The following is a 22,883-nucleotide window of genomic DNA, read 5'->3' on the forward strand; positions in this document are numbered from 1 at the left end:
CCTCCCACATTGGGTCTTTTTCTCTGTCTTAGAGCCATTAATTAATTATTTACATCTCTGATTTCCACTTTACTAGCAGATACTTAATCCCCTCATTGTACTCATCTCCTACAAGTCAGGATGAATATCTTAGAGGTCTTCCCCAAGTCCAGCGTAAAAATATATATATCTCTCTCACTCACACTCACACTCTCACTCACACACACACACTACTTAGAACTGTCATCTGCTGTCCCAAAGCCTAATTGTACCACAAAGTGTATCTGACCAAATCTAGCCAATGAAGTGAGAGAGCTCCCTTACACTGTAAAGAAATGGCCATTGAAAGAGCCATCCTGAAGTTTTAACCCCACATCCAACCTTTAGGTCTGTTTCAAAAGTACAACCACGATTTGTTTCTTAATTTGAAATAATGTGCATAATGTAAATCAGATATAAATTCACATTCAGCCTATTTGACAACATTGGTCATAATGACCGTACCTGTGCTCGGACAGTGCAAGCAAAGCCCCACATAGCTTTGTCTGGAGTGTTGTGCTCACGGCCACTCCTCATTTCAAAGGAGAAGGTAACTGTATCCCCTTCCACCTTAAATTTTAAAGGGAGGGAGGAAAAGACAGTTAAAACAAGACAAATGGACTTTTAAAAAATAATACTGGCTTATTTTATGGATTAATTTTTAAAATAATGACAGTTGCTTTATTCTTAAAAATATCTTTTTATTTCCAATTATGTATGCTAATTAAGCTCTTCCCCTTTTCATGAAAATATCCATTTGTGATTACACTTTGGTTAGATTTTGTTGCTCACTATCTATAGTGGGCAAAAGAAAGACTGTGTCGCGATAGCTACAATTATAGCTAACCCAGGCAAGTTTCCACTAAAATATTTTATTTTTTGAGAGCACAGGCAATAATCACCAGTTCCTTTCCTGTGGCCAAGAAGGTAGGCTAACTCTTCAAGTAGAGGAAACCAATGAAATAACTTAATAAACAGCAGTGGCTGCTAACATAACTGTACTTTCTGCAAAACAACATTATCTTCACTAATTTGAGCCATTGGAACAGAGCGTTTCCAAGACTAGAACTTCCAAGTTGCAAATCAGTACACTGCTTGTCTAACCGAACAACCACCTCTCCCTTTACTTTTTGACAATGTTATACATTTTATCAAGTATATACCAAATTTTAGATAGGACAGCACTCGGGGATTATGCTTTACCACAACTACATAAGGGAAGTGATCTTTTACGTAAATCAGAGAGAACATACTGAGTTCACCAATTCTGATAGAGATTTCTGAGAATCTCAGATTTCTACTTCTTGTTAAATGTATGTTCCCTAAAATTCCATATTAACTAATTTTAAAAATGAGATAAATGGATAGAGGAGAAATTGTTAATATTTAATATTTTTAGTGGCTTGTGTGCTGTCCTAAAATTATGTCCCTATGGCCTTCAAGACCATTTGCACAGCTTCAGGGTCAGCAGGAACCTTCAACATATTTACTCATGGGGAATGATCATCTCCTGAATGTCTTTCCTGCTTCTCCTACAAAACACTGATCATGGAATGTCATTACTTGCTAAAGTAAGTGACATGCTGCTATAAAATATGGGCAGCTGTCATGTTGCATAGGATAAGAGTTCCTTCCCCAAGGATATAAACACCATCTTAGCAAGTGCTCTCAAAGAAACTTACACTAAAATATTTGGGCTCCACTGCTACAAAAATAAGAGTTTAAAATAATCTCAACACAGTTTTCAAAAAGGGATTTTTCTGTGTGAAATATTGTTGGATTGTAATACTGTACCTTCACTAAGTCTTTCGGCCAACCCGTTCCTAAGACACTACGGCTGCCATATCCCAGTGTATTGCCTCCATACTCAGCAACCTTCCTACTGTTTGTGTTAGGACCAGCATAGATCACCAACTTCAAAACATAAAATACACTGTTAGACTGTAAAAGAAAAACAAAAAATCTAATAATAATAATACTTAGCACTTACAGAGCGCTTTACAAAGTCGAAGCGCTTCACAAACATTAAGAAACAAATCCTCACAATAGCCTTGTGAGATAGATAGGCAGTCTGGCAAGTATTATTATCCCCATTTTACAGATGGAGAAACTGAGGCAGAGATGGCTAAGTGACTTGCCCAAGGTCACACAGGAAGTCAGTGGCAGAATAGGACTCAAGAGATTCCTAGCTCACAGAGTCCAATGTAGTTTCTAAGTAAAGGGCCAGATCCTGCTCCTTTTGAAGTTAATGGGAGTTAACAATTTGTAAATTAGTTCAATGGAAACGTGATGAGGCACAAAGTTTTAAGTGTTTAAAAGTTACTGGTGACAACCTAGAAGTCTAAATTAGGTACCACAGGACTCAAACTAGAATATTAAAGAATACACAGAAACAAATAGTAAGCAGGATAAATTGCTCTTAGATTACACAGAAAATAAGGTTGGTATTTCATTATCTATGTTATTGAAATTGAAGAGGCATATTCATATTAATCCATGTAAACAAGCCATTTATAATCAGAAACTTTTCCTTTCCAGTTCTGCCCAGTTTAAACAAACTGTGCTGATCTACAAAGGAGACAATTAAATGAAAGTTAAATAAATAAGGAAAACTGGATGACAGACAAGGAGAATGAACTCAGCAAGTTCTACAAGAAAGAGGAATAATCTAAGGAGTCATGAAATGAATGTCAGCAGGAAATGCTGGTCTGGGTTTCTGGGGGAAGTAACTTTTCTGAGGATTATTACATTTCTCCTACTGGATTACCACCACCACATTTGGGCACTTTAGAAGAAAAGTTCAACAGGGAACCTAATTCTTTAAGGATCCATAAACTAAGTTTCTGTTAGATAACAGTGATATTCACTGGACATTACATTCTAAAAGGGTCCTTTGTAAATGTTTAGCTCATATCTGACCGTTTCTTAACAAAATAATAGAAATTATCCCCCCCCCCCCAGAAATCAGAAATGAAAAAAGATATATTAACTCATCCAGTCACAGTCCCCTGCCATTTCATGATAGATCCTCCCGCATTGTATATTTTCTTGTACATAATCCACTCTAATTTTACAGGTGCTAAGAGAGGAGACTGACATCCCTGAGAAGTATTCGAAACCACCTACTACTCCAAAATTTCTTTTCATTTCTAAAATCTAGGATCCCAGGGGCAAGCAGATCTTGTGAAATTACAGTGTGTTAGTGTTGCTGTCGGTAAAAACCTACCACATCATCCTCATCACTACTGATAAGGTGTGATGGATGAGAAATGAAATGAGAAATGTTAATGAAAGACTCACAATAGTGAAGTTTCTGTACTGGCTCTTCCTTACCTTATCATAATCATACTGTGAAGAACATCTGCTATCAAATCTAAGATATAAACAGCGGGCTCCTGGGATATGTACAGTTTCTTTAAACTTGTAATTGTCCCTGACAGGATGAACTGTTTCTACAGTTTTCCCAGCAGCCCAGGGTGCTGGGATCTTCAAGCCAGTGAGAAAACCTGGCTCCTCTTTCTCTTCCAGCATTCTGAAATCACAGAAAAAACTGAAGGTAGTACTGAAGATGTAAACATATAGAGGTTTATTATTATATTCAACCACCAACATAAGATGCTTTGAAAGCCTAATAACTATCTTCAGGTTATTAACAGCTAACAAAATATTTGTCTAAATATTCACTAGAAGCATGTGTGTTGAGGGCATAAAGGCATCTTAAATAACCTGAGATCTTTACGTTACAAAGAAAACATGTCAAGCTAGAACAATAAGCTTGGATATTTTAGTTTTAGAAACCTAAAAATACCTGGAAAAAATTACATCCAACAAGTAAAGTACTGTACCGCACAAAGGTTCCAGTTTCTGAATGTTAGTACATAATCCACCTACCTTCTTGGGGAAGATAAAAGATAAAATCGTAATAGACTATATATGTAAAATTGTATCCAAATCTGTTTAACTCTGGAGTGAAAAGGAAGTTGTTGCATTTCATATATGTCAAAAAACTGTTTTCAAACCTACCACTGCTTAAAAAATGAAAATCTGAAAAGCTGAATGTGACATTAAATAAAACTTTCATGTGATAACTGGATTTAAGTTGAGACGATAGTCTTTACATTTGTGACCTAAGATTTAAAACAGGGCTGGGGAACCTTTTTTGGGTCGGGAGCCACTGACCCACAGAAAAAAAAAGTCGGGGGCCATGCACAAGTGAGAAGCAACCCCCTCAAACCCTCAGTAATCTGGCCCCCCAAGAAGGAAAAAGGCACTCCCCATATCGCCTTATACAACAGAGCCTTGGGAGCCCCAGGCTAGTAGATTTTGTGTGCTCCAGACCTACAGAGGACTGGAGCACCATTGTGGGCTCCCCAATACTGGGGGAAACCTTCGGGAGCTGGATGCAAGCAAGCTGGGCGCTATATCTGGCCCCTGGGCCTGAGGTTCCCCACCCCTGATTTAAAACCAGGACTAGACATAAATATCACCTTACTCGTTTACTTCTTAAAAATCACAATTTAAAATACCCTATGCTGCTACAGGAAATAAGTTTGTTATAAAGCTAAGAATCTATACATTGACTTGGGCTCAAGCATGAAGAAATTCTTTCCAAAAGCTAGAGAGAACACACATGTATACTTATACTTCATCTAAGCTTTCTATTAGACTCAACTTTCAACTCTATGGAATTTTTTCCCAAAAATAAACATACTTTCATAAAGTCTTGTTATATAAAATTGCTTTGTAGATTCGGACTACTGTAATGCTGACTTTTCAAGATCCTTGCTTCTATGAGTCACTCTAGCAATGGTCAGGCTAGGAACAACATAATTAAAAAATGAGGACTTCCTTCTTATATATACCCCTGCCTTTAACTTCCACTCCAATTCATCTGATGAAGTGGGTTTTACCCACAAAAGCTCATGTCCTAATAAATCTGATAGTCTCTCAAGTGTCACAGACTCCTCATTGCTTTTAATAGAAAAATATTAAATATTGGGAGTAAGGGGCAATCACCTCTCATCAGGGAACAGCTTGCCCTTTTGCTCTGCTGTACTGCTGGGGGAACTGCCCACCTCTGAGAAAACTGGACACTGGGTTTTAAGCAACAAGGCCGTCTGCAACAAACACAAACAACTTTAGCAGCACATACACATCATATTTCACTGTAAGAACCGTGTACCTTTCTGAAGCTTGTTAATATTAACGCTGCATTGTTACTTATGCTGAGCGGGACACAAGACTCTGTTACTAGTTACTTCAAGACTCTGTTACTAGTAGTAGACAAGCAACTGTTATAGAACTGTGATCCATGGACCACTTGCTGATGGTGTGCAGAGAAGTGACTGGAAACATGCCACCTAATCGCCAGATTGTTTCTAGTGTCTAAATCACTTTTTATTTAAAAAAAAAAAAAGCTAAAAATAAATTAAATGTTTTTCTTTAGAGATGTCAATGCTGCTGTATCAGAGGCAGCAAGTTGGGGGTAGAAGCAGGAGCTGGTGCTAGAAGGAGCCAGCTTAAAAACTGGTTCCCCCCTGCAATGGCTGCATGGTGCCCCTCCCCCCTGCACTGCTGCCTCTATCTGGATTCAAATACCCAATATCTAACATCCCTAGCTTTCCTATTATTACTTTTCTATATAAACAACTGTGGTAGTTACCACAGAGACATTGTGAAATTGCCTATGTGAAAGGGAAGTGGGCTTATTAATAACTCTTGAAGGATAAGGTCCTCACCATGAATGTTTAAGAACCCCTGATCTAACTAAAATAAGTTTTCCCTTAATTTGTTAGTGTATCCTCTCCCCCTTGCGAGCCAGGCACCGTCCCCCCCATATCAATCCCCCTTTCCCCTCCCCACTCTAACCTAATTCTCGGGTCCTGGAAGTGGAGCCACCACCACTACAGCTGCACACGCCTCCCTCCAAGCGCTGGGGCACGTGTGCAGAGTGGCCGGCCTTGAGATGTGCTGGCTGGGACGCCGTGCACACTCCACCCCCCCCCCCCCGCCAAACCTAATCCCCCTCTTTTCCGTTCCCCTCCCCCAAACTAAAGCTAGGCACTCCCCCCTTCCTTGCTCTAACTAATTCTTGGGTCCTGGAGCTGCCGCCACTGCAGCTACATGTCTCCCTCCATGCACTGGGGCATGTGCGCTGAGTGGCCAGCACACCAAGCGCACAGGCCCCCCCCACCCAATCCCTCTCCTCTCCCCCTCCCCAGAGCCAAACACCTCTCTCCTCCCTGCTCTAACCTAATTCCCCTCCCCCACTAACCTTATGCCCAGGTCCCGGAACCGCTGCTGGCGCCACCACCCACCGTTGCAGCTGCCTACACTCAGTGGCCAGCTGCTAGCATGTGCAGGCTGAGACACTGTGTGCGACCTAGCCTGCACGTGCAGGCTACAATGCAGTGCGTTGGAGGCTGTAAGCGAAACGGCACGGGCCGTGAGCACGCATGCAGCTTACAGTGGCTTGGCCACGAGAGCAGCTGTCCTGAGCGGTTCCGGGTTCTGTCCCAGTTCTGTCAGGAGCCACAGGTTTGACCACCCCTGAGCTAGAAGAAGTAAGGACTTGAGCCTTTCAAAACTTAGACCTTAATTGGTTTCGTAGTACGTAAATAGCACAAGGACCCCTTTGATTCAAAACAATAAGAAGTGATTAGTTCATAACACATTTTTTATCAGTATTGGTATTATGGAAGAACGCCATCAACAGCATAGCTCCTTTTGCGGAGCTATCAGAGATAACATCAACAGGTGGCCCCCAATCTGTGACGAGATCAGTTCCTGGGGAAGAGTCGCAAGTTAGGGGCATCGTAACTCAAACCCTCATTTACGATAGGCATCGTGTGCCGTCGTAAATGCAGGCAGAGGACGCAAGTTGGAGGTTTTCGGCCCCTTCCGCACTTACAAAAATGGTTATAAGTGCAGGGGGGTCAGAACTCGGGTGGTCGCATCTCAGGGGTTTCCTGTAATTACTATTCTTTAGTCTTGTTATTTTAACCTCGTATTCTTCATGAGAATACCAATGGTAAGTTGAACATCAATATGTCCAATTTTATTTTAAAAATCTATACTTCAGTCCACAATGTAAAGGCTATACCTGACTGGTATAAAGTACCAGCTGTACCAGCTGAGGCATCAGTGCATCGGCCATGGTTAGCGTCTGTAAGTTTGGATGCATCAGAGATGTCAATAATACTGGAAGCAGGTGACCAAGCATAGTGGCCTTAGTAACTTGTTCCAGGCCTTTTAACCTGCAACAAGAGTCAAAATGTCTAACAATTCTTTTCATAGAATGCCATTACTATCTGTATTTAAAGCAATTAGTTTAATATAAAATTAGACTGCATAAGTAAATAATTCAAGAGCAAGCAGTATATTTTTATGTGCAAGTGTTCTGAGAAAAACCTTTCTATGTTAATATCTACAGAACACACAATCTTTGCTAACATATGAGATTCACGGTCTTTTCTAGAAGTCTGTTTGCTGAACAATAATTAAATTGTTAATTTACTATACTGCCCAGAGGCCCTGATGGGGATAAAGGCCCCATTCTGCTATGCATTGTACCAACACAACAGTAAACACCGTGCTCCAGTTCACAACTCCTTACGATAAGAAAATACTATAAGACATAAGTCTCCAAAACTATCTATGAGCAAAAAACCCACAAAAAAACCAAGCCTGTAAATATGACAAGACAGTAGCCTGCCCCTCCCCCCTAAAAGGAATATATTCCAAAAACATGATACAGACCCAATGGGTAGAAACAGAAAGCCTATACCTGAAAGCCTAGAATCTAAAACAGGACTTTTTCTAGAAAGTCTTTTTTATTCTGGATATTTTAAATTTTAGTTTTTTTGGCCTAACTCTTTCTTTTTCAAAATGGAGACATTTTTAAAATTCTCAATAAGATTGAGGAATATATTTGTTTTCTAGTCCCAGTTTTCATTTACTCCCTGAAGCAAGCAAGCAGAGGGGATGCTTTGATAATATATGATGGATATTAGAGTATCACCAAGGAATGTGACTGAAAAAAATACTGCTGTCAAGGAGATCTTCAGGAGATAAAGATCCTAATCCAGGGCTACTCAACTTTGGAAGCCGCAGGGACCACAATCATACTCACAGCACATGCCGAGGGCTGCAACTTAAGTGTAGATGCATATACATGCAAATATATGTGCAAATAGCTTCTTTCACGCTGATGGGCATGAATACAAAGATTAAGGCAAGACTGCACAACATGGAGGCTTCATTTAAGTCAGTTCTGCTGATATTAATAAAATACAATATCTACCCGATTTCCATCCATATGACAGCACTTTTAATGAGCAATGACAGTCCAGGAATTGAACTACTAAAATGCATATCAACAGAAGACCATTATACTGACTTGCCGTTATGGAGCAAGTTCCCAGTGGAGGCCATGTTCAAAGGATCCTACCTATGGGCTGCGTAGTGAGCCCTGCGCAAACCCAAAACACACCACAGGCCGCAAACAAGCAGGCCACGGGCCACATTTTGAGTAGCCCTGCCCTAACCTACAGAATTTCTCATGAGACTGATTCTCAAAGGGTGTTGGTGGATAAGAATGTCTCCATTTATTATAATGTTTAAGGTACTTAGCCAAGTAACTGGACTAACTAAAGAGCTAAATTTTGTGATTTTGAAGAGTTTCTGTACGTCTGTATATTTTATTAATAAGCCCAAAATCAATTTATGGAAAACCTGATTCAAAGCTCTCAAAGGAAGACTGCCTTAGGGATACCAAAGAATAATTGATATTAAGAAATAGTTCCTAGCTCTTCAATACTTTATTACATTAAAAAGAAAAAGAAAGGGAAGTTAAGAATTCTGATAGTTTTACCTTCCCTTTACTAAACAAGGTGGTACATAGAGTGGGCAGCAGCTCATATTTTTCAGACTAAAAGTATGAATTCAGGTCATCTTACCTCTGCTCTCTGTCAGAAATGTCGCTGTTTATAAGAGCTGTAGTGACTTGTTGCAGCATTTCTAAAACTTCGTCACATCCAGTCAGGATTTGTGTAGCAAGAGCCAAAATACTGGTCTTTAGCTCCTAGGTACAAAATGTTATATAATAATACTTACATTCCTAGAGAATAAACAACTGACAACTGAACTAAACTATGGGTTTCCAAATTAAATAATGACAATGTGACCTGGCATGCCTATGGATTCATCAAAGACTTAAATTTAATTTGTAATACTAAGGCCTAAAGTGCTGGTAAAAACTGGGTGCATTTCATAGGATGCACATGCAGTTTCTAGGGAAGGAAGAAGTCCCCAGTTCAGCACAGGAAAGTAGCCAGCCAACGCACTGCAATGGTGACAGAATGTCCTAGAAGGTATGATGACAACTGTAGAAAGAAACTGAACAATGAGAACATGGGTGAATAGAGAAAAAGACAGACAATAGTATTGAAACATTTATTACTCAACAAGCTTGAACATAAATGGCATTCTATAACAAGCTTACAAATGCCTATAAAAAGCAGCAGACAGAAATAGCCCAATGATATCGGCAATACAATTAGTGAAATAACAATTACAAAAACAACCTGAGCTTTGGGACAAAACTGACAGTTATTTACTGACAGCATTACCCCAGCTATAGTGTTCATGTAAACACCAAATCAATGAAATCATCATAATCCTCTAATCTCACATTTCCCTTTCCCCAGTTCCTTTATGGCATGGAAAGACAAGATGGGCCTACAAGCAGGTTCTGAAGATTAGCAAAGTCATGCTTTTGGAGACCGGGGGAAAGACCATTCCCTCATATGAGTTTTGTAGTTAAAAACCAGCAAAAATTTTATGAGTGAAGTCAAAAGTTATAGGAGCACAAATAAAAATCTCTAAAGATGTGATGCTGGCTAAAATTGCATTCCAAAGCTAGTCTAAATATGAAATGAAAGAAAATACATAAAGTCCAGAAGACACCCTACACTCTTTCACAGACAAGTACAAAATGCTTTCACAAATTTTAGAATGGACATTCTGGCAGACTGTAATAATACAGTGCCAAAGGAAACTATACAAAGAACAATCACAGATTCTAGCTGAAGTATGGGACCGCATTGACTTCCACTGTATAGCTTCTTGAACACAACAAAAAAAATGACAACACAGATTCTATCAGTAAGTTACACTGCTGAAACACAAGAACTGTCAGCAGAACACTGGCCGTAGAAAACAGTACTAGAATAAAACTCGGTGTTTACCTGTACCTTCAATGTCTCTCCCTGCAAGGAGCTGTCACTGTCATCATTCTCATCAGGTTTAATCAAAATAGTATTACTCAGAAGGTGGTTCTGTACCGCCATCAGATATCGCAAGCATGAAGATGCAGCCTTTAATATAAATAAGCACATTTTACATTATCTGAACTCTTTAAATCAGACTGGGCACAGGCAATCCTTGTGTTTTTTTAAAGTGTAAAAAAGGAAACAAGCAAGGGAAAAAAGTACAAGAAAGATACAAAATTCCTTCTAGTGAACATATTATTGGCACTGAATTACATAGTTCTTTTCGAAACAGCAGAGTCTCACTAATTCATAATGATTGCAGCTGGGACACTTTGTAAACTAATAAGTGTGTGAAGAATTTAGAAAGAATGAAGCATCAAAAACACTACATTTATTTTTAAAAATGAGTTATAATTAAATACTAAATGTATATGTGTATAAATGTTATGTGGTGTCTACGGTAAAGTAATGAAGTCTTAACGTGTCTTTACTGCAGAGCTCAACCATGAAATCTTTGCTGAAAGGAGACGCAAAGTCTTTGGTGTGAGATCCGAGGAGGGCAGGTCAATGAGACTGAAATGAGAATTAGGGACTTTACTAACATACTGAAGTACTATAGTAAATCTCAAAACAACAGATCCCCAAACCTCATCCCACTTATTACTCCCCCACTGCTGCAACCTCATGTTCTCCTACTCATTAACTGTTAGATAAGAATATCTATGTGAATTTTCACTCCTAATGGTTTCAGCTCTTGACCCATCTCCCAACATAGAACACACAGTATTCCCCTCTCTTTGAATGCATAACTAAGCACAACTCTAAAGAGCTTTCACTACATTCTAATCCATTTTGTTAATCACTCTGTAAAACTTTGAATATAAACTGTATGAAAGCAAACATTAAAACTGAAACAGTATGCTTGCAAGGTGTTAGGGAAAATGTATCAATTTTCCCTGCTTTAACTCTGCCCCCCTTTCTCTTCATGAACATTTTAATTCAGGAATATTAATGGATTTCATTTTTGCAACAACATACTCTGAAAACGCCCCTCACATATTATTTTTCAAGACTACATTATTGGATTCATTATACTTCTTAAGAAAACTTGAGAAAATTGAGTATTTTAAAAAAATACATTTTACTTACAGGCACGGTTGAAAGAAGTCTTTGAAAGTCATCTTTAGATACAGTTTGGCACTTGGTGATTAAGATGCAAGATTCTCGAACAACAATCTTGAGAATGTAGTGCAAAAGCTCATCGTTTAGTCTTTAAAAATGCAGGAAAGAAATTAGGAGATGTTCATGATTTATAATTAAAGAAAATTCATGATTGACACATTCAAGACACCTGAAAAAGTCTTGAAAAACCATATTACAAATTAGGATACACTGACTGAATGACTGCTTCAGAGATTTTCAAGCACAAATAGGCTTAACCAAAGCACTCTGATAGCAAAGATGTTTGAAAAAATATGCCTCTTACCACAATATAATAGAAGATAGATATAACTCTGGCTTGTTTAAAATATCAGTATACTCTGCATTAATTTTGCTCACTGTACCTCCAGAGAGTCCACATCAAGTGAAGCCTTCTTTTTTAATAAAAAGAAACCCATTCCGAACTTCAATCTTTAAATAAACATTAGAGCTTCTCCAGGATGATAGTCTTAGTTCTGAAGAGTGACACTTAAAACACAGTAACATGGAGAGCAGTGTTAGATTATATAACATCATCTGCTCTCATTTAACTATCTGGCAATTCATGACAATCTCCTCCAAACCATGTATGTGGTTCTACAGAAACTTCAAAAAATTTCATTGTCTCTCAAACCACCAAAGGAATTCAGTGCTCTTGAAAAAAAGGTACAGTATGTACACAAGACTGGCATTAGCTCAAAGTGCAGTAACAAAGGGAACAAGTCGTTTAGGAAGCAAGTAGTTCAGTTTACCAAACTGAGAGCAACCATTGTGTTATTTCACTTCACCTGTAATGATCATCATCTTCACTTCCAAATCTGTTGTTCTGAAGCTGTTCAGCTAAACTATTGAGGATCACATCACGAAGTTGAGAGAGCCCACTATTTCTTTCTCCTACAACAGCAGAACAGTTTATTTTACATTTTTCAGATACAATTTTTTATTCTTTCATAAAAAACATTGCTGAACCTACACTACCAACAAAAAGTAACTATACCTACAATTAACTGTAATTCTCCACAGACATACAAGTATTTTGGGAGTTACTGCAGATGCATTACTACTTTAAATTCTGAGATGACAGATTTTACATTTAGTGGCAGATACCACCAATGCAGTCAACAATGGACCCTCTCCACTTGCATGTATATCCAGCCTAATTATATCTATTTTTAAAATAAGGTATGATTGGCATTGTCAAGTGGTGCCATTACCACAGAAATAGAAATAACCAAAGACACCAGCAACATGTTACTTTAAACAATAAAAATGATTGAAAATACTTTTAAGACCCTAGGTATTATTTCAAGACATAACACTGAATTTCTTTGTGACCTGAAAGCATCACAAACAATCTAAAGGCTAAAACAAAATCTAATAATACATTTGTACAGATGACATTGAAATGTAATCACACTACTGACATTTTTAGTTATCATCCTCATTACTATGGTCCCTGCTGAGAGTGAATGGGTTACAATAGTCTTTACTGCTTTGGTATGTAAATGGGTCCATGCAGAGAAGATGATAGCTACATGTAGACAGCTGTCAGTGTAATGATCCCTACTGGTAAAAATAAGGTCTTATAGAAGCTCAGATGCCATTAGACCCATGATGAATACAGGAAGAACTCATCATCCATGTTTTTCCATCCATGTTGCAGTGATCCACCATCTGGTTACTTATGTGCAGACATCAAATCTTTGTTTGCCAAGATGTTTTTTTGACAAGCTCTTCAAAACTATCCTCACATGGTGAGAGTTTGGTCAATAACTTGTCCTTTTTGACAACTAGATTGAGGCACAATTCAGGACTCTGTGTGTCTTTTCTTTCTTATTCTGACCATAGCAAAGCTATCAACTTCCTTGCTGAAAAAACTGACCTGTCCAATATACTCTTCCAATTTGGCAAGATCTCTGAAATGTGAGCTCCCTTTGTTTTGACGTCATTGAACAATTTTTTTTTCTGAGCATCATATAGGGATTACACAAAGTCATCCTATTAATGAGTGTATGTGCATCACAGCTTACATAGAAACATAGAATACTAGGAATGGAAGGGACCTCGAGAGGTCATCGAGTCCAGTCCCCTACCCCCATGGCAAGATCAAATACTGTCTAGACCATCCCTGATTGACATTTATCTAACCTACTCTTAAATATCTCCAGAGATGGGTATTCCACAACCTCCCTGGGCAATTTATTCCAGTGTTTAACTACCCTGACAGTTAGGAACTTTTTCTTAAAGTCCAACCTAAATCTTCCTTGCTGCAGTTTAAGCCCATTGCTTCTTGTTCTATCCTCACAGGCCAAGATGAACAAGTTTTCTTCCTCCTTCTTATGACACCTTTTTAGATACCTGAAAACGGCTATCATGTCCCCCCCCTCAATTTTCTCTTTTCTAAACTAAACAAACCCAATTCTTTCAGCCTTCCTTCATAGATCATGTTCTCTAGACCTTTAATCATTCTCGTTGCTCTTCTCTGGATCCTCTCCAATTTCTCCACATCTTTCTTGAAATGCAGTGCCCAGAACTGGACACAATACTCTAACTGAGGCCTAACCAGCGCAGAGAAGAGCGGAAGAATGACTTCTTATGTCTTGCTCACAACACACCTGTTAATGCATCCCAGAATCATGTTTGCTTTTTTTGCAACAGCATCACACTGCTGACTCATAGTTAGCTTGTGGTCCACTATAACCCTTAGATCTCTTTCTGCCGTACTCCTTCCTAGACAGTTGCTTCCCATTTTGTATGTGTGAAACTTATTGTTCCTTCCTAAGTGGAGCACTTTACATTTGTCTTTATTAAACTTCATCCTGTTTACCTCAGACCATTTCTCCAATTTGTACAGATCATTTTGAATTATGACTCTATCCTCCAGAACAGTCGCAAACCCTCCCAGCTTGGTATCATCTGCAAACTTAATAAGCGTACTTTCCATGACAATATCTAAATCGTTGATGAAGATATTGAACAGAGCCTGCCCCAAAACAGATCCCTGCAGAACCCCACTTGTTATACCTTTCCAGCAGGATTGTGAACCATTAATAACTACTCTCTGAGTACTGTTATCCAGACAGTTATGCACCCACCTTATAGCAGTCCCATCTAAGATGTATTTGCCTAGTTTATTGATAAGAATATTATGCGAGACCATATCAAATGCCTTAATAAAAGTCTAGGTATACCACATCCACCGCTTCTCCCTTATCCACAAGACTCATTATCTATCAAAGAAGGGTATGCAGCAACACTTCTCAGTTGGGTTCAGTATGTGTTTCAATCCACAAAATATCTGTGTGTTCTCTGTTTTTTGGAAAGTAGAAAACAGCCCGGATGAAAATTTCTGTATCAGGTGACCTAATTACTATGGATTCTTTGATACCAAGAGATTCAAATATAGGTGCATGCAGAAGCATCCTTGTGTCTATTTCATCTTGAGTACTGTACAAGTCCTGGGCTTCTTCAATACCTCTACTGATGAGGGACTTGGCTCCTTCACCACTGGAAAAGTCTCAGTCAAGAAGGACCGTGTGGTGTGCTCCTACATTCCCAGGTAGATTTTGAGCCATGCAATTCATACAGAAATTTTACAAGTGATGCTTATTGGATGCAAAACTTTAGAAACTTTTTTCAAAGAAGCACAGTATATCCATTCACCTGGGATTTCTTGCAGCAATCCTTAAATCCTGACCAGCGCTGTCTTTCTGCAATTTGTACAGTGTGACAAATAGGACAACAGTAACTGAGTTCAATTACAGAATTAGCTTTGCTAAATCCTTTTTGGACTTGCCTCAAATACTCAGTAGTCCATTTATCCAATTAGTGTAATTTGTCTTCAGTCATTTGCATTACAGCTATGGCATCTTGGATGTACACTATTGTTTCTTCACTGCATACTCTTAGCTCATTCTAGCTTGATTTCACAGCTGATACCCTAATTCATCTTTGTCAGTTTTTTTTATTGTTACATCAGCAGGCCAAAGGCACAGGCTTCAATAGGTGATTGAGAATAGTTGCTGTTGAAACATCATTGCATCTTGCTATAGTCAAGGGTCTATGGAAAACTGATATCAGCTGTGATTGCCCCTCCTTTGAATTTGTTGTTCTTAACCATGTCAACAAGTGTTTTGATGCCAGATTTATTGATTGGGCAACTAAAGAAGCTGTCTCTCTCCTTAAAATCAAGAGCACCTCTCACAAAGCTGTTTGCTCTTCATCAACATCTGTTATTTTCAGGAGCTCCTATACAACTGATATGATGGGTAATCTCTGGTTGCCACGTATGATCATCTTCCAAGGGAGTTGTGGACCCTCAGGTGGCTGATACGTGGTCTATCCTTGAACCACAAGTTCTATTAGAGTGAGGACAGATGTTTCCAGGTATATCAGAAGGCTGCTGACCATGACTAGAAGCCAATCTCCCCTGCCTCATGCATCTCTTCTCCTTCTCAGCTTGTTGGTGGGCAAATTCAAAATGCAGGGAGTCATTGCGTAGGACTTATCTCCATTTCAAGTGATCCTGGGGGAATGTCTCCCAAGTGTCAACGTCAATGCTGCACTTCCTTATGTTATCCTTTAGCAAGTCCTTACAAAGCTTCCATTTTCCTCCTACGTTACAGTAACCTTCTTTCAGCTGAGAAAATAGGACCTGTTTTGGGAGGTGACGGTCTGGCATCCAAACAATACGACCAGTCCAGCAAAGTTGCTGACAGATTATCATTGTCTCAATACTGATGGTCTTTACCACTTCTAGAAGACTGATGTTAGTGCATCTGTCTTCCTATTTCATCTTCAAGATCTTGTGAAGGCAGCATTCATGATACCTCTCAAGGAATTTCCAGTGATATCTATAGGCTGTCCAGGTTTTAGTCCATACAACAGTATTGGGAGAATAATGGCTTGATAGATGAGAAGCTTGTTGTTGGTTTAAATGTCTCAATCTTAAAAAACCCTGTGCTATAAACAAGCAAGGCTTCACTGGCGCAGCTCAGATGATGTTGGATTTCTACATCTGTCAATATCTGCCTTGGATGAAAAATAACTTTCAAGGTAGAGAAAATTATCATCATTCTCCGGTGTCTCTCCATTGATTTTAATAGATGGGTCACATAATACCTCATTTGGAGAGGGCTAATGGAGCACTTCGGTTTTCTTGATGTTGTGAGTGAGACCAAGACATGCGTGAGCATTAGCGAACACATTCAGGATAGCCTGAAGATCTCTCTCAGAGTGGGCAAAAACTGCATTGTCATCAGCATACTGAAGTTCTACAATAGATGTGGTGGAAATCTTACTTTTAGCTTTCAGTCTGCTAAGCCTAAATAGCTTTCCATCCATTCTGTAAAGGATTTCAATGCCAGCGGGGAGCTTCCCAGCAATTAGGATAAAAATGATGTCAATCAAGACCATAAACATGACTGAAGCGATGATACAGCACTGTCTGACTCCTGTTTGTACTTTGAAAGATTCACTTTGGGAGCCAGTGCTGTTCAGACAGTCACTTTCATGTTGTCATGAAGCAATTTTAGAACACTGATGTATTTATTAGTACATCCAATCTTCGAAAGTACAGTCCAGAGGGCACGGCAATTTACTGAGTCAAAGGCTTTAGTTGGATCAATAAAAGCCATGGACAGTGGCTGGCTTTGCTCCCAACACTTTTCTTGCCACTGCTGTGCAATGAAGATTATATCCGCAGTTCTGTGACATGGTCAGAAACCAGCCTGTGACGCCAACAACATTTCTTCCCACAGAGGTGGGAGAAGGGTTGCAAGGACCCAGGCCAGAACTATGCCTGCAACAGCGTGGAGAGAGCTACCACAATAGTTTCCACTGTCTGCTTTATCCCCCTTTCTTAAAGAGGGTTGCAATCAAGACATCCCTCATTTCACTGAGTATCTCCTCTTTTGTCCAAATGTTATGGATAAGCAGGCTGAGCTGCCAAATTGACTCTGGTCCACCATCTTTAAACATTTCAGCAGGGATATCATCTGGACCTTCTGCCTTCTGGTTCTTCATCTGCTTGATAGCACTGTATGCCTCAAGCAAATTAGAAGGGTCTCCAAGCTCATTCATAGAAGATTGTTGGGGGACATGCTCAAGAACTTCTTTTGCAACCATGGAGATACTATTAAGATATTCAAAATGTTCTTTTCAGATAAAAATATTGGCTTTGTTGTCCTTCAAAAGTGTGGTTTAGGGATGTTAAATATCGGTTAATTGAATAGTCAAATAACCTAATGAATTCTTATCGGTTACTCTACTATTCTATAATCCTTGTGGGTGAGGCTGGCAGCCAGGGCGCTCTAGTCCCACTTCTGAGGAGCCCCCTGACACTCAGAGGCAGCAGCATGGGGTGCCAGCTGGAAGGTGGCCTGTGAGGGGAGCCAGTTTAAAAAACAGCTCCTCTTGTGGACTGGCTGCCTGTTGCCCCGCTCTATGGTCTGTGATAGAGAGGCAACAGCACGGGCTGGCAGCAGCCCCCATCCGCTGGCGGGAGGGGGCGGCGGGAAGGGCTGAGCTCCTGGACCCAGTACGAGCTGGGCTGCCTGCCCACCTGGCTCCTACTACACTTTAAATGCAGGGATGCAGCATAGTTATGTCTCGGATCCAGTGCGAGCCAGAATTGAGTCGGGGCTGCTAGCCAGCCTGCTAACAAATATACTGGCAGGGGGAAGAAGGAAAGAATGCATGTAGTCTGTAGCATTATATAGCATTAACTATTTGCTTATCGGTTAATTGACTGTGCTATCCTTACTGTGGTTCCATCCTCAGAGTGAAGGGGGTTCATGCCATGACAAGCTGGCCCATAAAAAACCTTAATGGCATTAAAGAAACGAGGTGTATTATGGATATACATAAAATTTTGGAATTCTTGCATTCTCTCAGTCTACCATTTATTCTTAAATTCTCTGGTTTTACATTGGACCTCCACCCTTGCCTTAGCATGGGCTTCTCTCTTTGTCTTGCAATTTATATCATTCTGCCAAGCACGAAATGCCATTCTCTTCTCATTGATGAGTTGCTTGTTTGCAACATCATTCTTCTCATCTGACAAATCCTGATGTTTTCTCATTTGGGAGCCTATGGTTTCTTCACAGGCATGGATGATTGCTGCTTTCAGCTGGCTCCAATATTCCTCAGTTTCTTCCAGAAATTCAGATGAAAGCTTTTTTTCTATGAATGCTTGGAAGTGGTCATGCTTAATGGGGTCCTTTTGATCTTGAACCTTCAGCTTGCACCTGATCTGCTTTTGTAGCCTCCATTCGGGGATGATCTTACCTTTCATTGTGGATTGAACAAGGTGATGATCAGTCCAGAAGTCATAAGCATTTGTCATTGTTCTTGTGAGCATGAACTAAGACATAGTCGAGAAGATGGCAGTGATTTGAACATGGGTGTCTCCAAGATGTTTTGAACTTGTCTTTTTGTCGATAAAGGATGTTCGTGATAAGTTCATGGTCAGCACACTTGGTCTGGAGCAGGATTACATTTGAGTTGCTTTTGCCAAATCCTTCTTTCACAATTGTTCCTTTATACAGGTCAAAGTCTCATCCAACACGTGAAATAACATCCCCCAGAAGAATGATCTTATCTTCTTTAGGGGTCTCTGATAAAATGGTTTCACATGAGAGTAGAAATTTTCCTTTACAACCTATACTTACAATAGTTGCCTGTTGGTTTTTTGTGAGCCTCAGTCTGAGTGACATAAGCTGCTCATTGATGCCAACTGGCACCTCAGAGAGGCACTTTACAAGCTTATTCTGTACAGCAAAGCCTACTCCATACAGTTGAGGTTCATTCAAAGATTTTCCCTTCCAGAAGTAGGTGTATCTTCCTTTCTCCTCCCTTTCCTGCCCTTCATCAGCTCTTTTAGTTTTGGACAAGGTAGCAATATCGATGGTAAACTAATTCAATACACGAGCAAGGATACCTGTACATCACTCTGGTCAGTCACTGTTTGAATTGTACATCAGGGTACATACATTCCAAGTTCCAAAGTTGACAATTTTCTTACATTTTTGACTGCTAGGGTGGTGGTGATCCTGCTGGATGCAGTTATCCAGCTACGAGGAAGAGAGGCAGACTATTTTTAGGGCACTTTTTCTAACCTCCTCCCCAGATGGGGTGAGCAAAGTGGGTCCTAAAGAGGAACGCTCAGTCACGGGTGCAGCTGCTGAAATACTCAAGCTGCCTCAGTCTTTAAGCAAGACAAATAATCACACACCCAGCACCTGTGTATTGGTCAGTGAGTAGGAACTTCCATATCTCATTGTCCTATTCCTGTCACCACTCACTGATCGCCACCAGTCTTTTGACTTGTGCAAGTGTTGTTTCCCCAAAAACTGGAAGATGCCTGTGCGGAATTCTTTTGAAGTGGGTAGACTGGTGCACAACAGTCACCACACTATTCTTGACAAACAGGGGGCTTGAAACCAATGGCATGGACACCACAACGACTGGCGATCCACTATCTGCTGCAGCCTTCATCCACTTTCACAGCTGTTGTAACATTACAGAACAGTTTCACCTCCATTGTGCAGTTATCCCCCATCTGCTCTGCCGTTGAGGACTTCTTGGATCACACTTTGTCTGAAACCTTGCCTTTGACCATTCTGCCATGGGTGACCCTAAGGGCGTACATGACACTAGGTAGCATTGCTCTTGGGGTCACTGAAACATGCAAGCCTCTCTACCACTACAAGGTGATGCTCCATGGAGAGGAATTTCATGCAGTTAAGTAGATACATTGATAAACACCCTGGATTTTCTTCAGGGTCTAAAAGATGTGTCATATTGTTGATGACATGGTTGGTAAGAGCTGTAATATGCTTTCCCCTTTTTGGTGCAAAGTCAAGGACTTGTTTGTGGATGTAGTCTTCATTAATACTTGTTAAGCTTCTTCCTTCTCTCATATCTTTTGCATATTCATAATATGAAGCTGTCATCTCTAACTCTTAATTCTGACATGTGCATACAGGTTACTGATTTAAAAGCTAGTTTATGTCAAAGGCTAGTACTTCATGCATAGGGAATTACAAATTAAAACCTTCTAGCAGACACTACTTTGTAAGTAAAAAACCTTACAAATGGTGAAGCATTATATTAGGACATTCACCTATACACATATCTATTCACTACAGGCTATGGGCACACAATCTATTGTTACATGTACACATCCTCTGGTGAAAGACTGACCTAGTCAGCAAATTTCATTTGAAAATATAAAGAACTATTCAAATCACTTCTGAGATACTTTGACAAGTAAGAATATGTAACATGAAAACACTTTATGTTAGCCTATTACAAAATGTTGATATTTACCATTTTTGCCACATGCTAAATAGCTTCTTAATTTTGGGGAAAATAAATATTTACCCATTTAAAAATCAATACAAATAGTTTACTACTTTGTCATTTGATAGCTCTGACCAATAAGCAACACATTAAGATGTTGAAATTAACTTCAACAGTAAAAACTGTATGTAGCCAATCATGTTTCAGTGTTTCTGGAACTGTGGGGGGAAAGGACACTCGATTTAGATTTCAATGTTTTACCTCACCAACAGGTTATACACTGCCCCTTAACAGGGATGTTTATAGAGTGAGTAAATGAAATGCCAAAAATAGGGCCCTTTCTAAGGAATTGTTGAGTTCCTATTAGGTGAGACATTCAGGCTAGACAAAGTACATTATAAACAGTGTCAAAATAGATTTGTAAACCTTTCTAATTTTAATTTAAATCTAGCTGTTATTCTGATACAGTGTTCACCATCCCCTTCACAAACTCTCTCCCACACATCCAGGCAGAGTACTGAGAATTTAAAACATTCAATAACTTTCAAGGAAGTCAAGTATCAGAGGGGTAGCCGTGTTAGTCTGAATCTGCAGAAGCGATGAGGAGTCCTGTGGCACCTTATAGACTAACTGAAGTGTAGGAGCATAAGCTTTCGTGGGCAAAGACCCACTTCGTCAGATGCATGTACATGCATCTGACGAAGTGGGTCTTTGCCCACGAAAGCTTATGCTCCTACACTTCAGTTAGTCTATAAGGTGCCACAGGACTCCTCATCGCTTTTTCAAGGAAGTGTTAGTTTACGATAGTCTAACATTCAGCAACTTCCCTGAATTTCTTTAACCCTGGAAATAAAAAGTGCTAACAGGAAAAAAGACAAAACCACTCTTGCTTAACTTAGTTTTTAAGTGTAAGGGTTTTTTAACCCAAAGTTTCCATAAGAACTCACCTTCAGTCAAGACCAACTTCAGTAAGTTATTAATTTCCACTTCAGTGGGATATAGCATAGTTAAGCCCGAGCTTAAAAAAAAAAAAAATAGAGGGCGGGGGGGAAGAGACCAAAAGTCAAATTTAAAACTTGTTTATAATGAATGAAAGGAAAATAGTTTCATTATAATAATGGGGAAAAACAATAAAAAGCAGAGCTTACAATTGCATAGCTACCATTTTTTGAAATATTCCATATGGATACCTGAATTTTTATAAAAAGATATTTTTATACTAAGGAAAGGCATCCAACACGTCTTAACATTTAGATTAAGATATATGTCATGGTTTCTTCCTGTGATTTCTGTTAATCAAATAAGTTTTACTATATAAGCAGAGATTTTTCCCTTCTTCAGGCCAGCCGGTCCCTCCTGACAAATCCTACAGTGAAATCGTCACTGTAACATATGATAGCAGAGTCATTTCTGTAATAAACAAACATCAAACACAGGATGATGGCTTTACTGCAAATCCAAACAGAATAATGCTGGTAGAGAGAGGGAAAAAAGCAGCAACTCAAACATCTGGAGTAAAAGCTATAGAAAATGAAAGTCAGCAGCCAAGAACTTTTACTAATATTAACACTTTAAATTCACTAACCTTTGATCCACTACAGAAATCTTTCTTTAAACTAAACAGAAATCCAGAAGTGCGGTAGTATTACAACAGCACTACTATTCATAACACTTCCAAAATAAACAGCCTTTTCTCCATTTAATACTTTGTCCCCTCTGCACAAATTGTTCACCATATCAGGATAAGAGATCACCCTTGAGCACTGCTTCTGATTGCTTATACTATATGGACATATTTTACTGTATTAAGTGTGTCTCATACCAAGCATAAGTGTGTTCATCTATTGTTCATTTTACAAGAGTGAACCGGACCCAAGAGTTCTGTAATTTATTCCCAACACAGTCACTGATTCGAAGACTGATCACAGTCAAGCCACTTTGAAATGAAGACTTAGAATAGTCATTGCCACATGGAGAGTCTACATTTCTCAATATCTTACAAACACAATTTATTTAATTCAAAATTTAAGCCAGAAAATATGAACCTCAAAGTTAACTTAATTTATTTTTCTACTATACAATGAAAATAAA

At 39.3% G+C, this 22,883-nt stretch overlaps 1 protein-coding gene across 5 annotated transcripts in view; it reads right to left on the reverse strand.

Moving 5' to 3' along the window:
- HECTD4 (HECT domain E3 ubiquitin protein ligase 4) overlaps positions 1-22,883 on the reverse strand; it is a 147,260-nt gene that overhangs the window by 78,194 nt on the left and 46,183 nt on the right. For 2 of the 5 annotated variants that reach the window (XM_075898744.1, XM_014572912.3), the window contains exons 14-23: positions 21,740-21,810; positions 12,278-12,383; positions 11,439-11,559; positions 10,266-10,394; positions 8,976-9,100; positions 7,121-7,274; positions 5,035-5,135; positions 3,352-3,550; positions 1,813-1,932; positions 484-588 (exon numbers count right to left, since the gene is read on the reverse strand). In XM_075898744.1, coding sequence (XP_075754859.1) covers positions 484-588; positions 1,813-1,932; positions 3,352-3,550; positions 5,035-5,135; positions 7,121-7,274; positions 8,976-9,100; positions 10,266-10,394; positions 11,439-11,559; positions 12,278-12,383; positions 21,740-21,810 — 1,231 coding nt within the window. The other 3 variants (XM_075898745.1, XM_075898747.1, XM_075898746.1) reach the window with 3 other exon arrangements.

This window comes from Pelodiscus sinensis, chromosome 15, assembly GCF_049634645.1.
Source record: "Pelodiscus sinensis isolate JC-2024 chromosome 15, ASM4963464v1, whole genome shotgun sequence".
NCBI classification, from domain to species: Eukaryota; Metazoa; Chordata; order Testudines; family Trionychidae; genus Pelodiscus; species Pelodiscus sinensis.